The sequence below is a fragment of the Rhinopithecus roxellana genome, chromosome 3, assembly GCF_007565055.1.
Source record: "Rhinopithecus roxellana isolate Shanxi Qingling chromosome 3, ASM756505v1, whole genome shotgun sequence".
In the NCBI taxonomy this organism is placed as follows: domain Eukaryota; kingdom Metazoa; phylum Chordata; class Mammalia; order Primates; family Cercopithecidae; genus Rhinopithecus; species Rhinopithecus roxellana.
Window position 1 is genome coordinate 14,755,081 of NC_044551.1, and position 15,604 is coordinate 14,770,684.

At 54.2% G+C, this 15,604-nt stretch overlaps 1 protein-coding gene across 1 annotated transcript in view; it reads right to left on the reverse strand.

Moving 5' to 3' along the window:
* Window positions 1-955: 955 nt before the first annotated feature.
* SLC6A3 (solute carrier family 6 member 3) overlaps window positions 956-15,604 on the reverse strand; it is a 47,153-nt gene continuing 32,504 nt past the window's right edge. Inside the window, exons 11-14 of the mRNA XM_030927124.1 lie at window positions 14,010-14,110; window positions 10,729-10,896; window positions 8,421-8,492; window positions 956-1,815 (exon numbers count right to left, since the gene is read on the reverse strand). Of these exons, the coding sequence (XP_030782984.1) occupies window positions 1,792-1,815; window positions 8,421-8,492; window positions 10,729-10,896; window positions 14,010-14,110 (365 nt within the window). The 3' untranslated portion in view covers window positions 956-1,791. The remainder of the gene's footprint in view (window positions 1,816-8,420; window positions 8,493-10,728; window positions 10,897-14,009; window positions 14,111-15,604) is intronic.

Consider the following 15,604-nt stretch of genomic DNA (forward strand, 5'->3'; position numbering starts at 1 on the left):
ACCTGCGTGGGAGCGTAGTGGATGTGTTACCTCTAACATCTAGGCTTTAGGGGAGGCCAGAAGGAGAGAAGGGCCAAGAGGCATCAGGTGAGGAAGGCTTGCTTGGGTGGGCTGGGGTGGGGCAGAAGCTGACCTTAGGGTGTGAGCAGGTGAGCTCAGCCTGTGTAAATGGATGGCACCCAGCGGAAACAAGGTAAGGAGGCTGAGGCAGTTTTTCCATTGTGGACGTCTTTTATTGTGTTTAGGGACCCACACGATGCTGACTAGAGAGAGGTCGACAGACACGGACAACACCTGGGTCGCTACACGGAGCCCCTCCCCAGGAGGCGATGGGGAAGCCGCCCTCCTTGTCCCTCCCCAGGAGGCGATGGGGAAGCCGCTCTCTGTGCTGACTGCAGCGGCCAGAAGGCGATGGGGAAGCCGCCGTCTGTGTCCCTCCCCAGAAGGCGATGGGGAAGCCGTCCTCTGTGCTAAATGCAGCTGCCTGGCAGTTCACAGGCTGACTGGCTCCCACTGAGCATCACACTGCAGCCCCTGGAGCCCACGTCCACTTGCAGAGAACAGCCATGACCGGCCCTGCACAGACCCTGCCCTTGGGCAACACGCAGGCAGGCCCACCGACTAGAGGCACAAATTCAAACTGTGGCATCCACCTTCCTGTCAGTGGCAGAGGGCAGCGTGCCGTGGAAAGCAGCTTTTGGCCAACATCCTTCACTCAGTATTGCTAATTATTCTTGTAAACAAAAACTGCAGTATCAGCAGACAGGTTTGCAGATACTGCATTCTTGAATTTGTTTTGATTCACAGGTAAATATGATTTTAAAAAGCCATTCCCAAACATAGAAACTGTTGTTACTGATGTGACATGCACCTGAGAGAAATAAAATTCCAATGGGGTCCCTTCCTGGAGGTCATGGCTCAAGGCCAGGCAGAGTGTGGTCTGCAGGCTGCCTGCGTGGGGGCTCTGCATGCGTCCTGGGGTAGTACATGCTCCTGCGGGGCCCTGCATGCGTCCGGGAATAGGACATGCTCCTGCCAAGGCTTTCCCTACACTGAAAGGACCCACAGGCTGCCCAAGTGGCAGTAGCCTGAGCTGGTTTCAAGGAGTTTTATTTCTCTCTGCTACAAGAACATAAACAGAATTTCCTGGTGAGACGTACCAGGACCCCTGTCCTCCAATGCCTCTGAACAGACTGCGATGTGTCAACTGAACGCTCAGTTTACAGCCTCTGCTGGGAGCCACGCGTCAGGAAAGGACTTGGCGTGAATCTGTGGTTTCCTCCATTTCACCTTCTGCACAGCTAAACCAAGCGGAACACTTGGCTTTTTAATATGGGCAAAGTAAATGGTCTAGGAAGCTACTGTGAGCACAGGGATTCTTGGATTCTCAGCACAGGTGCGTCTACAAGGATCGTGATCCCCGCCTGAGAACACAGTGCCCCTGGGGCAGCCTCGGAGCCGGGAGCAGGGAGCAGGGAGGGAGGGAGCCAGCCTCACACAGACGGCATGAAGTTAGACATTTTTCTGCCCTGCAGGGACGGGAATGGGGTGGACCTCACTGCACAGATCTACGTCTTTATTACAGCAACACAAGACACGGCGAGGTGCGCTCCCGGCACGGAAAGGCGTAAACAGTCAGAAGAGAGGAGTCTTCTGCTTGGTTGGTTGTGTTTTCAGTAGAGGTTGAAGAGTAGAAGTTGCCCTCCTTTCTCTTGAAACTCAGATTTCCTTGGCTTGTTCGTGTCTCTCCCATCGCGGGATGACTTCCCGGGGTCTTCGTCTCTGCTCCCTCTATACCTTGAGCCAGTGGCGGAGCTGGAAAGAAAACAGGTTTATTCCGAAATGGAGAGTGTGGCTGCTGGGAGAAGGGCAGCCCTGGGGCGATGCCCCGTCTTGTGGCTAAGAGCAGCTGAAGGCAGTGAGCAGCCTGCAGCCTCCTGGCCACGTGCCCTGGGAAAGGGGGAGGCTCGTCAGGGGCCTGGACCAACACGCCCCTGACGGGTGCCAGGGATCTGATGCCTCACTCAAACTTCTATAAATCAATGATTACTTGATTTTTTAAAAAGCCGTGAGACCGTGGTTGCCGTGGTGGCCGTGGTGGCCTCTGGGGCATATTGATCAGCTGCTGAGTCTGAGAGATGCCGGGCACCCTCAATCCGAAGCTGGTTCCAGATTGTACCCCAGTGACTTGGGTGTGACGTGGTGATGTCACCTCTCCCCCAGGTCGCCCCAACCTTCCCGGGGGCCTCAGATGCTCCATCCAAGTGACACGCTACCTCTGCAGCTCCGTCTTGCTCTCTGCGACCCGGGCGGGTGCAGGAGCAGGGTGTCCTGACGGCTCAGGGACTGATGACATAGACAAGAGCAGCTATTTAGACCACCAGCAAATGTCATTGCCTGCTACTATGCAGCCGTTAGTTCAGCCTATTTGTGAGCACAAGCCCCTCGATAACACTCAATAGCAAGAAGTGTGCTTCATAAACATTTCCAAACAGGGGCACACAGGGCTTGTTTCTGACAAAACCGTGCCAGCCATGGAAAGCCACTGAAGCTACCACTGGCCACGTCACAGCTTCCTCCGGCCCCTCCACTGAAAGCCTGCAGGGACCTCCTCAGCCTGAGTGGGATCACACTGCAGGCCAGGGGTCTACCGGGGGCCTGGAGCAGCCACAGTTGACGCCAGCACAGGCAGCATCCAGGTGCAGCTCGGGGCTCAGTGAAGGAAGCTGGGGCAGGGAGCCCGGCCAGGACCCACAGCCAGGGGTGGCCCAGTGGCCAGAGCCCTAGAGCAGAGGTTCTGGGTGGCAGCCCCACTTCAGGCCAGCGATGAAGGAGCCATGCTTGGGACTCCAGCTGTGAGCCCCGTGCCCCCGGGTGAGGCAGCTCTCTGCCCTGCTCTCTGACAGAAGCAGAAGGTTCCCCTCTGGAAGGAGGTGTGCTTGGGGGCTCCCAGATTCCCACAGATTAAGATGAAGCCATAAATGTAAAATAAAGACTAGAAACAGAAGACAGCAGCCCACTCTAAGTGAGTCCCCAGAAACCAGACCTCAGTTTGATCCCAAAGGACTGGAGCTGTTGCAACAGATTATAGGATGGCCACATAGGGGACCCTTGAAAAAGTGACACACGCACATCACAGTGATGAGAATTTCACAAGAAACAGCAGAGCACACGCAGCTTCCAGAGATGAAGTAGAAAAGAGAATGGCTGGGATGCTGAACCGGGGCAGGGCAGTGGGAAGCGGAGCGTCCATAGCTGAGCTATGGTTTGTTTACGTGACAGACGGTCAGGGACCAGTCACAGCAGGCGAAGCGTAGCTATGGACACGGACATTTCTGGCCTAGACAGAATAACAGGGATCGAATTTACTGTACTGTCCGAAACAACCCCCAAATAAACAAAACACATGCACCAATGGCCTTCCAGACTGTGGACACCAGACCATAAGGGTCAGTGGTCCCTGAGGGAAGTCAACAAGGAGCTCCCCCTGCCACCCTGCTCGCTGTCTCGAGGGAGTTTCCAGATTGCAGCACAGCGAGGGTGCAGCATGGTGCACTCCCTGGGTTGAGAGGCTGGAAAGGAGAGCGAGGGAAATGGAGGTGGCTGCAATTTGCAGGCCAGAGCACCAGAGAGGAGGTGGCCACACAGAGAGAAGACCCGGGACAATGGCCCAGGACCCCCGCTGAGGGTTCAGTCGAGCACACCCGCTGTGTATGAGGAGGCTGGGGAGAGAACCGCGGACAGGACCAGAGGGAACCACCTCTGATGCCCACACAGGGCTGGGCACAGTGCCTGCTCCCCCAGCCAGGAGCAATCACGACTCTCGGGGATTTGCATGGAGTGTGCACAGGGTCTTGCTTCAGTAGGGGTTGGTTAGGGCTACACCAAATGCTGAAGCCAAATAATACACTTTTTAGGAACCTAGGAATATCTAGAGATGTAACAAATGAAATTGTAAGAATGGCAAAGGAAAGATCAAGCTAGACTCAGAGACAGATGGGTGCAGGGCAGGCTGTTTCCACAGTGTCTCGGCCAATTTTAAAATGGCCACATGTGGATTAATGATAAGACTGTGCTACTCAACTGTGCACCTAAGATTCGAATGAAAACAGAATCTAGGCCGGGCGCGGTGGCTCAAGCCTGTAATCCCAGCACTTTGGGAGGCCGAGACGGGCGGATCACGAGGTCAGGAGATCGAGACCATCCTGGCTAACACGGTGAAACCCCGTCTCTACTAAAAATACAAAAAACTAGCCGGGCGAGGTGGCGGGCGCCTGTAGTCCCAGCTACTCGGGAGGCTGAGGCAGGAGAATGGTGTGAACCCGGGAGGCGGAGCTTGCAGTGAGCTGAGATCCGGCCACTGCACTCTGCACTCCAGTCTGGGCGACAGAGCGAGACTCCGTCTCAAAAAAAAAAAAAAAGAAAAGAAAAGAAAACAGAATCTAAGTGAGGTAAGAGACCTGGAGGACCCGTGGCAAAGTGGATACACCGGAGCCTCATGACAGAAAACACAGAAAGGCAGAAGGCAGAAGGCAGAAGGCAATCTTTCAACGTGTGGCTGCAAAATTCACAGAATGACAAGATTTGTGAATCTGCAGATCTCGCTACACAACATATCCAGAGAGGATAAATAAAAAGAAACTCAGGTCCCAACACTCCACAGGGAACCCACAACACGGAAATTACAGGAAACTTGGCCGTGTGCAGGGGTGAGGACAGAGCTCACCACAGGGCAGGCTCACAGGTGCACACATCTCAGCACAGCCACGGAACACTGCCTCCAAAACGCAGAGATAGTCACCGTCGGCCTGGACCCCTGAGCCCACGGCAGTGCTTTCGTGAATGACAGCAGCATAAAGACGTTCCCAGACACCAATAGTGAGGGAGGTTAGCAAGAGACCTCCTCACAGGAATGTCCGAAGGATGCTTTTTGAAAAGCAAGAAAATAGTCCTAGAAGAAAAGAAGTCGATAACAAAAGTATGGAAACCAATAAACACCAAGCATGCACATTAGTCCAAGGAACAGGATGAGTCCATACAAAATAGTAATAGCAACGAGAACAGTAACAGTGTCTAATAACAGTGGGTTAAAAAGTCAGAAATAGTTCTGAGCAATCATGGCATATTCATCAGTAGGAGGAAGATTTAAGTCCTCGTAATGGGATGGGGTTAAAATACGGTTTAACTGTAGAGTTTAAGTGAAATATGTATGGTACAACCTCAAGAGTAGCTATTAAAGGAATAGAATAAGGCCAGGCACAGCGGCTCATGGCTGTAAACCCAGCATTCTGGGAGGCAGAGGTGGGCAGATCACTTGAGGTCAGGAGTTCGAGACCAGTCTGGCCAACATGGTCAAACCCTGTCTCTACTAAAAACACAAAATTATCCAGGTGTGGTGGTGGGCGCCTGTGATCCCAGCCATTGAGAGGCCAAGGCAGGAAAATCGCTTGAACTCGGGAGGTGGAGGTTGCAGTGAGCAGAGATCACACCACTGCACTATAGCCTGGTGACGGAACAAGACTCCAGCTCAAAAAAAAAAAAGGAATAAAGTATGTAAGTTCTAAGCAAGTAGAGAGAAATAAACAGAAAAATAAAAATGAGTGAACCAAGAAAGAAAAATCAGTCTATAAAAAGGCAATAAGGGAGAAAAATAAACACTAAAAATGGGACAAATAGACTAGAAAGATAGTAGAATCAAGTTCAAATATATCAATAATCACAACAAATGTAAATGGATTAACCTGCCCAATTGTCAGAGTAAAAGATTCTAGGTATATTCTGGGTTTGCAAAAGACACTTAAATCTTAAGATCACTGCAAAGGTGAAAGTTAACAGATTGCAAAAGATATTTCAGGCAAACTCAAAAGACACCTGGTGCAACTGTATTCATCCCAGACAAGTCAGACTTTAAGACCAAAAGCATCATTAGGGGGTGAAGATGCGTTCATGTCAGCAGGAAGAGATGGTCATTTCAGACATGGATTAACCTCAGAAAACAGCCTCAGACTACAGAGAGCAAAACAAATATACTATCGAGGAAGAACATGCCACAGGCATCTCTTAGTTACTCATGGTCAAGCACCCCTAAAATTGACAAAGTGTAGACGATGTGGGTAACACGATATATAAGCCTGCTCAAATGGACAGAAGCAGAACTGTGTATTGACAATTAGAGAATAGCACATTCGTCTAAAAGATGTGCAACGTTTACCAAAGTTGATCAGGTGTAAGGACCTAAAGAAGTCTCAATACATTTTATTTGTTTGTTTGTTTGTTTATTTATTTATTTATTTATTTATTTATTTATTTATTTATTTTGAGACGGAGTCTTGCTCTGTCGCCCAGGCTGGAGTGCAGTGGCCGGATCTCAGCTCACTGCAAGCTCCACCTCCCGGGTTTACGCCATTCTCCTGCCTCAGCCTCCCGAGTAGCTGGGACTACAGGCGCCTGCCACGTCGCCCGCCTAATCTTTTTTTTTTTTTTTTTTTTGTATTTTTAGTAGAGATGGGGTTTCAGGGTGTCAGCCAGGATGGTCTCGATCTCCTGACCTCGTGATCCGCTCGCCTAGGCCTCCCAAAGTGCTGGGATTACAGGTGTAAACCACCATGCCTGGCCAATACATCTTAAATAATAGGTATCATGTGTGTTTGAGAACAATGAAATTAATTTGGAAATTAAAACCAAAAAGATGAGTAAAACATCCCCATATATTTGGCAATTTAAAAACAGATTTTTAAGCAAGTTATGAGTTGACAAAGTCACGATGGAAATTAAAATATACTTAGAACTAAAATATAAAGAAAAATGCTATGTAAAAAAATGTGGAATGCAGCACATGGAGTATTTTGAGTGAAATTCATAGCCTTGAGTGCTTACATTAGAAAATAACAAAGGATGAAAATTAATAATCTAAAGTCCACATTAAAAAGTTAGCAAAACTACAACAGAGTAGATCCAAGAAAAGCAAAGGAAGAAATGATAGAAACAGTAGCTGAGATTAATGCGACAGGACACACAGCAAGAATCCCACATGAGGTCAAATTTGGGTATCTGAGAAGACTAGCAAGATCCTATACAAAGTGTAAGACCCCCAGGTATAGGACGCTCAGAGGAGAGACGATCTGGTGGAGCTGGACCGGAGGCCAGTGGAGAGGGGCTGGCAGCCCCTAGACGGATGGGGTGGGATGCCTGGACACTCCTCCTGTGTTTGGAGCAGGCAAGTCACTGAGAGGACAGAGGAAAGGGTGCCAAGGGAGGGAGGCAGAGCCCACACCTGACTTGCAGGGAGGAGGAACAAGCTGGGCAGATAGATGTGTGCCTAGAGGTGACTTCTCCCCACTGCCTCCTGGCCTGTTCCCTGCTCAGCGTCTTGTTCTGCCTGACATCACCCCCCACCTCCCAGGCACATGGTGCCCCCTCCCTTTGCCTGCATCCTTGCTCCTGCCCCATGTGCAGGTCCATGCTGGGCTCCTCAGGCGTGAGCTCATGAGACCCCTGCTGGGAGAACTGTTTACGAGGACGAGGTGCAGAGAGGTGGCCAGAGGGAAGAGGCAGGTCTGAGGTGGGGGCCGCGGTGCCCTCCACACTACGACCTTCTCTCCCCTTTGCTGTGCATTGGACTCTGCTGTCGGCATTAGGCTGACTTTAGTGTCTGGAATCAGGTCGGAGCTGAGGCTGCTCTGGGGTGGAGGAGGACACTGCCACAGGCCCAGGGCACAGCCCAGGCTCCTCTCCTGCTGGCCAGCTCTGTGATCTTGGGCACATTCTGGGGCCTCTCTGGGTCTCAGGGACCCTTGTATAGAGAGAGTGGTGGGCTGCCTCTTAGGGTTGTGGGAGTAAAACCACATCAAGTGTTTACTCTGTGCCCCGGGAATGCACCTGCTCCACGGCGTGCCATGAACATGTGCGCACACACCTGGAGGGCTCCCAGGGTGCAGGAAACACCTGGCGTGACCATCTTCTCACTTGAAGCCCGCCCCAAGCTCCCAGGCCTGTCCCAGCCCCTCCAGGGTTCCCTGTGGCTCCCTATGGCCAGGCCCAAGCCTCCCCTCCTGGCACTGTCCCTCGTGCCCCCATGAGGTGGGCGGGTCCCTTGCTGGTCCTTAAGCTGGCTCAGCTGGCCCCACAGGGGGCTGCTCCCATGGTCTGGGACATGCCCAGGTCTTTGCAAGAACCATGCGTGCAGACACACCTCCCGGGGCCCCCGCGTCTTGCGCCCTTCGTCCCAGGTGCACGTCTCCATTGTCACCTGCCACCGCCAGTGGCCTGTCCTCATAGAGCACATGCTGGCTGAGTAAATGAATACCATCTACACCAGCCTCGTCTACACCAGCCTCGGAACCCTCTGGGGGCTAAGAACACCGAGCTTGGGATCATTCTGAATTCCCCTGAGAGAGGCCCAGCGGGGACTGCGACCTCACCGTGAACTGGCGCACCTCCCCTCTGTCCACCAGCTCGCGGTCCTTCTCGGGCGCAATGGCGTAGGCCAGTTTCTGAAAGAGAAGGAGAGTGCGGGGGCCAGTGCAGACCAGCACCCACCGCCAGCACCCACCACTGACTCACACTGCCAGGACCCTCACCTGCCAGCACCCTCACCACCAGCCCTCCTTACCTGCCAACGCCCACCCGCCGGCGTCCACACCACCAGCGCCCACCACTGACTTAACACTGCCAGTGCCCACACCGACCAGACAGCGGTCAGGCCCAAAGCCGACATCCTGGCAGTCCCATTAAAGTCTAGTGCAGAGCAGGACATCAGCATTTGAGCCCTCGCTTGAAATAAAACATGGTCCTGGAGATGGCCCTTGTCTCTAAGTCATCACATGTGCCGGGCTCTGAGTAAGAAAGTGCTCACACCCTTGGCCGGGCGCAGTGGCTCAAGCCTGTAATCCCAGCACTTTGGGAGGCCGAGACGGGCGGATCGCGAGGTCAGGAGATCGAGACCATCCTGGCTAACACGGTGAAACCCCGTCTCTACTAAAAAATACAAGAAAAAAACTAGCCGGGCGAGGTGGCGGGCGTCTGTAGTCCCAGCTACTCGGAGGCTGAGGCAGGAGAATGGCGTAAACCCGGGAGGTGGAGCTTGCAGTGAGCTGAGAACTAGCCACTGCACTCCAGCTCGGGCGACAGAGCAAGACTCTGTCTCAAAAAAAAAAAGAAAGTGCTCACACCCAGGTGGGCTGCCTCGGGGCCACCTGCAGCTGACATGTTCCAGGAGCACTTGCTTTTTGTCACCTGCAGCTCCTGGGAGAGTGAATGCGGGACCTGCCTTTCTTTCACTGCCTGCTGCGGCAGCTCCTGGGGCCTGGATGGCACCAAGTCCTCCCAGAGCAGGCGGCATCTTCAGGAGCTCACACTCGGAGACCTGGATGCTTGTGTCTGGATCTCTGAGGCCAGATGACCTCTCCCAGGGACCCCTGTGTGTGGCTCCACCCCATGTCATCACCACAATTCCACTTGTACCTGGCTCAACTGCTGAGGTTTTACTTAGCTTATGTTCAGAGTTTGGCTGTGTGAGGGGTAAGGGCACTGGCTATTCAGGCCCACCAGGCTGCAGGCGTCCTCCAGCTCTGTGCTGACCTGGGCCCCGCCTCCCAAGTCCATCCAGCCTCCCAGAGGAGCTCTCTCCCTGCAGGGACTGCCTGGCTGCCTGCTCTTCCCCTGCGCTGGGTCCTGGCGGGTCAGTGCTTGGGGGTCTGAGAGGGACCGTCCACAGCAGGGTGTCATCAGCTTTCCTAGGGCCATGGCAGCCCCAGAGCCCCTCCCATTCCACAGAAGCCCCCAGCCACACACTGTGCTTTGCCTGCACTGGACCCTGGCCTGGCCGGGCTGCTGGAGAGACGGGCTCAGTGCCAGCCTGGCAGCACCTGCGCATGTCTGAGCCCAGGGGACACCGTGTGGCCCTAAGGTGGGATCCTTGAACACAGCAGGTGCCACTCTAGGGTTTTGCTGCCCAGGGCCAAGCCAGTTCTTTCTGAGAAAGGCTGGGATTTAAGGAAGCAGCTTCTGGGAGCTCCCGGTGGTGGGCTCTCAGGTGAGGGCAACCCTCTTCCAAGGAAGGCGTGTCTTTGTCTCTTCTGGGAACCACAGAGCCAGAGTGTTAAAGGAGGACCCCGTGACTGGTCCACCTGCCTCCTCCACACAAAGGTGGCAAAACCAAGCAGAGGAAAGGAGCTGCGTGTCAGGGACTCCACAGAGCTTCCTCCACTGCCTGGGGCTCCAGCTGCCCCTGTTCAGCCAAAGTGGGGCTTGGCCCTGGGGGGCCTAAGTCACCCCTGATTCTACCGCTCTCAGATGGCTGCTGTGTCCGCCCCACCACACACCATAGTGTGTAGGCATGCATGCACTCAGTACACACAAACACTCAGACACGCATGTGAGCACAGACCCAGGTGCACACACACGGGCACATGGAGACAGCACATACAGACGGATATACAGTGGACATACACACAGGTACATATACACACAGGTACATGCACACACAGATACATGCACACATAGACACACACACGTGGACATACATAAAGACACACACATGAATACACATATGTATACACACCCATGGACACAGGCGTGCAGGTGGACACACACACACACACTGTTGTGGTGGCCACTTCCAGTCTCCTCCTCTTGGTCACAGATGACCCAGGCAGGTGAGGACTGGGGCCGTGGACACCTTTCTGGTGGCCTCGCACTCAGGTGAAGGCGCCGCGTCCAAATACCCACCTCTCGAAAGGACCCAGGCAGGCTGCAGAACTTGTAGGCTGCATAGATGGGCACCATGGCCATGGAGGACGTGGCGATGACCCAGCCCAGCGCATTGGCCCAGTCGGGGAAGATGTAGGCTCCGTAGTGGGGGGGCCTGAAGGTCACGATGCTGACCACAACCACGAACTGAAACCAGCAGACACAGGTCAGGCAGCTCTCAGCCGGCGGTGCCAGGACAAAGCAGGGATGGGGCAGGTACTTCATGGCAGAGGGTCTCTCAGCCCCTACAGCTGTGCACGTGCAGAACCCGGCCAGGCCTGCAGACATGGCAGCTGGGCATCCCAGGCAATCCATGTCCTCCTGAGGCATGATCTAGCCTGTCCTGTCCTATCCTGTTCCCTCCCCTCCCCTCCCATCCTGCTTCGTCCCCTCTTCTCCCCTCCCATCCGATCGTGTCCTATCCCATCCCATCCTGTTCTATTACACCAGATCCTGTCCTATCCCATCCCATCCCATCCCATTCCTTCCTGTTCTATCCCACCTTGTTCTATTCCTTGCTTGAAATCACAACAAACACAAAACTGGCCACCAGCCAGTCCACTGAATCTATGATCCATGGCCTGAAGACACAACTGTGACCCATGCGGGACCACCCTAGGGCCACCCGGGCTCCATATCTCTACTCTTTCTACAAGCAAATCTGATGAAGTCACAGACCTGTCTCAGAACCACCACCACGAAGGTGCACAGAGGGTGGGATGGGTGCCACTCGGAGGGCAGCTTCCCCCTCTCCAGAGGCTTCTCCTGAGGCAGCTCATGCATTTGTTCCTCCACTCCACAAACATGCACCGCCATCTAAAAAGATCCTCCATGTGCCTCCACATGCACCGCACGCCTGAATGTGTTCTGTGCACCCACATGTGTACTGCATGCCTACACGTGTGTTCTGTGTACCTGAGTCCTTCCCAAGGAGACAAGGGAAGCTCTGTTAGATATGGTTTATGATGTAGCTTAAAATGCATTTTTTTCCAAATTGTCCATTTTTCCTCAATTTCAGAAAAGTTAAAACATCCAAGCCTTGCACCCGAAAAGCATGTTGGATGCGTGTCTCATGCCAGTCTCAGCATCTTCTTCACGTGCTGCTTCTAGCCACCCGCAGGTTTGGAGCCGGGTAGCGAAGGACTGGGATGGGGGTTGGGGTTGTGTCTGTCACGTGACCAAGGCCAGGGTGGGCAGCCATCTGGCGAGCAAAGCCAGCGTCCTGGAGCATCTGGGATTGGGGGGCTGCCTCCGCTGCACAGAAAGCCCTGAGCATGCTTTAAAGAGCCACGCGTGCGTCCCTGGACATGTTGGTCTTGCATATCTGACATGTAGGTATGGCTGTAACGTGCTTTCTTGTACTGTTCAACTTCTCGCTAGATACTACTTTTCTTAGAAAGAACTATGCCTCCCCAGGCCACAGTCTGCCCATGTGAGTTGCCTTTGCTTCGGCATAATTTCCCTTTAGCAGTGCTGCGGCGTCATCAGCCACAGAGTCATCTGAACAAGTCTGCAGCGTGTATACCCCTTACAACCAGAGGCCAGCACACGCCAGAGGGCAGGGGACTATGCCACAGCCTGAAGAAACAGATGATAATACAGACATCGTTTTTCTGCTAAAATCAAAACTTCATAGGAATTGCACTGTAATACTAAATATAAAATGACATAGAGCAATGAAATGGTCGTGTTTCTCTCAAGTTGGGCAAAACGAAGTCCTGTTTCGTATAGTTTGTAGGTTTTTCTAAAACTGTACAGCATGTGTTTCTGTATGAAGTTCAAAGATTTAGTCTAAGACCAGTAGAACATTTTATCTCCTAAGATCGAGGTCAGCCCTCTGGGTGTTAAGAGGAGACACCCCCTGAAGGGGAGCCGACGTCCTCATGCAAAACAGCTGTTTCAACTAAAGGCCGGGGGGAGAGCGGGAGGTGGGCAGGGGCTGACTTTCCGGGAGGTGGGCAGGAGGCTGACTTTCCCGGAGGGCTTCCTCAGTTTCCCCTCTGAACAGCCGTGTAGTCTGGGTCCTGTTAAAAGGCTGCCCCGTGCATCCAGGAGCCTTCAACAGAGGCCTCACGAGCGCAGTTAACTGGACTTGGGACACTTACGTACAGTCATGCCATGCGGCCTGGAGCTCAGATATGGTGGAATTTCTACAAGATGCCAGGCGGCTTCTGTCACACTATGTTGAGCTTTTACTGGATAGGGCCTGTCTCTCATCTCTTTCCTGTACCCTGGAACCTCTCTGCTTGCAACTACGGGGCTGTCCCACCTGCTGTGTGCAGGTGACGAGGGGTCTCCACGCACGCAGGCCCTGCTGACCCCGGGGCCAGCCTGGGTCCATGAGAGGGTGCGGCCTGAGTCCCCTGCCCTGTTCCAGGCCCCACCTCGTGCCTGCTGGACTCGGGAGGTGCTTCTCTCTGTGAGCAGCTCACAGACGCTCTGCTTAGACCTGGACAGTTCTTAGGTCTCCTCCCAAACCAGGTGGCACAGCTTTGCTTTGTGAGCCTCTGGGCCTCTGTGGTTCAGCCAGGGAAGCACTGCAGGCAATCCCTAATGGATGGGCGTGGCCACGTGCCAACAAAATTCTATTTACAAACACGGCCTGGCCCGGTGGGCCCTGACTCAGCGGCCCGGCCCAGATGATAGATGTAAGTGCCTACTGGACTCAGTGATGCTGCTGAGCCAGAGGGAGGCAACGGGACAGCGCCAAGGCCCCTGCTGAGCCAGAGGGAGGCCTGCGTGAGCAACAGGACAGGGCCGAGGTCCCTGCTACTCTCAGGGTCTCCAGCACTCGGCATCCTCTGTCCCCGCCACCCCGGAAGCTCTAACTTCAACCTTGATCCTCACAGGTAGAGGTGAGTGGATGGCCAGACTCACCTCCAGCTTCCCCTCCCAACACAGCGGCACAGCCCAAGTGCAGGCCTCACACGGACTGTGGCAGGGGTCCAAGACCACCTGGGACCACACCTGAGGTTTTTTTGGTGGGTCTAGAGGGGAGGGCGGAAGGCACCTTCAGGAGACTAGAGATGAGTTCGGGGACCGGCCTGCCCTTCCGGGCCGAGTCCTGAGGCCTCTGACTCCAGCCACGGTGAGCTCAGTCTCAAAGCAGCCTTTAGGGGCCCACCCCAGGCCCTGCCCGCAGCCTCCTGTGCACACAGTTTGCCCAAGCAACGACCCATATGCGGGCGCTGGACCTCCGGGCAGGTGCCAGAGTGGGGGCAGTGGGCAGGGGGAGGGGCAGGTGGCCCGAGATCCCTTACCAGGAGGAAGCAGGGGCTGACCAGCTTCCAGCACAGCCGCCAGTACAGGCTGGGCCGCTGCCCGGTCATCTGCTGGATGTCATCGCTGAACTGCCCGACGCCTGAGGGGAGAAGAGGCAGCATCAGCGCCCATCAGGGCAGTGCATTCCCCTGATGCTAGACACACGTGGGGGTCCTCGCTGACCCCCAAGCGTCCCACCTACCGGCCCCAGGCTCGGGCTGCACCCAGCCTCCTGTGGAGGGGGCCGGGCCACACCCCAGCCCACTGGGTGCCTCACTGACGGGTGGGAGCCCACATGCCCGCTCCACCCTGGAGACCCACCAGGAACAGCCGCATCCCCACAACAGCCCCTCAGGTCCTCCTCCTCATCCCACGGCTCTCCCTGCCTCCCTCTGCCGCCGGTACTCCTTGTTCACTTAAAAAGATTGTGGCAAAATACACATAACATAAAACTTCCCATTTTAGCCATTTTTATGTGTAGAGTTCGTAATGTATTAATACATTCACATACTGTGTAACTATCACCACCACCATCTTCAGAACTCCATCTTCCAAAACGAAATTCTGCCCCCATGAAACGCCAACTCCTCCCGACCCCCAACCCCCGCCAGGCCCCGGCCCCATCTGCTTTTTGTCTGAATGAATGTGACTCCTGAGGGAACCTCCCATCAGTGGAGTCACGCAGCACGGGGCCTCTGCGACTGGCGTACTCCCTGGAGAGTGTCCCTGAGGCCACCCAAGCTGCAGCCCACCTCAGCATTTCCTTTCGTTTTACGGCCGAATCATATGCCGTCCTATAAGTATACCATCACTGTGTCTTCAGAAAAGCTATTTCTAGAAACATAATAAACATTTTTTTTCTCCCCAAAAGCGAGTACCAGCAGTCCGCTTTAGAAAGGCCTATTTTTCTTTCACTGGTATCATCTAACTTCTAGGAACTGACCATATCTCTCCCCCCAAATCTGGCCTGGTCTGTGACTTGTGTGCCCGCAGCTGATCTGCTGAGATCTGGGGCAAGTCTTGCAGTCGTCCTGTGTTCCCTCAGAAAGAAGCCCCCACGCCGAATCCCCTCTTCACACCACCCCCGCCCGGCATCCAAGCTCTGGACATGAGTGATGGACGTGGGAGGCAGCGGGGATGCAGAGAGGTGAGGCTAAAAGCAGCCAAGGAGGGCGTCCCCAAGGCCCCTCAGCCCCCAGACCCTTCCTCCCCGGCCCCTGCCGGAGCGGGAGTCATCAGCTCCGAGACCTACAGGACTGCATCAGGCTGGAAGCCCAACATATTCCGACGCAGCTTATTAGAGCACAGATTTTGTTTCATTTAGATGAGGGGGGTGTGGATTTCTCTTTGGAAAAATAACACAGATCTCGGTCTCCGGAGGCTCAGTTCACCAGGGCCAGCTTCTTCCCATCTCCCGTGGTTCCAGAGGCCATGGCGCTGGTGAATTCGAGGCACTTTCTCCCTTCCTCTGTGAAGGTCTATGTTTTGTTCAGGGAACATGATAATGAAAGCGATAGACAAAGTATTGATTCCAGGCACCCGTGAAAGTACAACGACGTTGATATTTCCCTTTTCTGTAGAGCAACACTGAAAA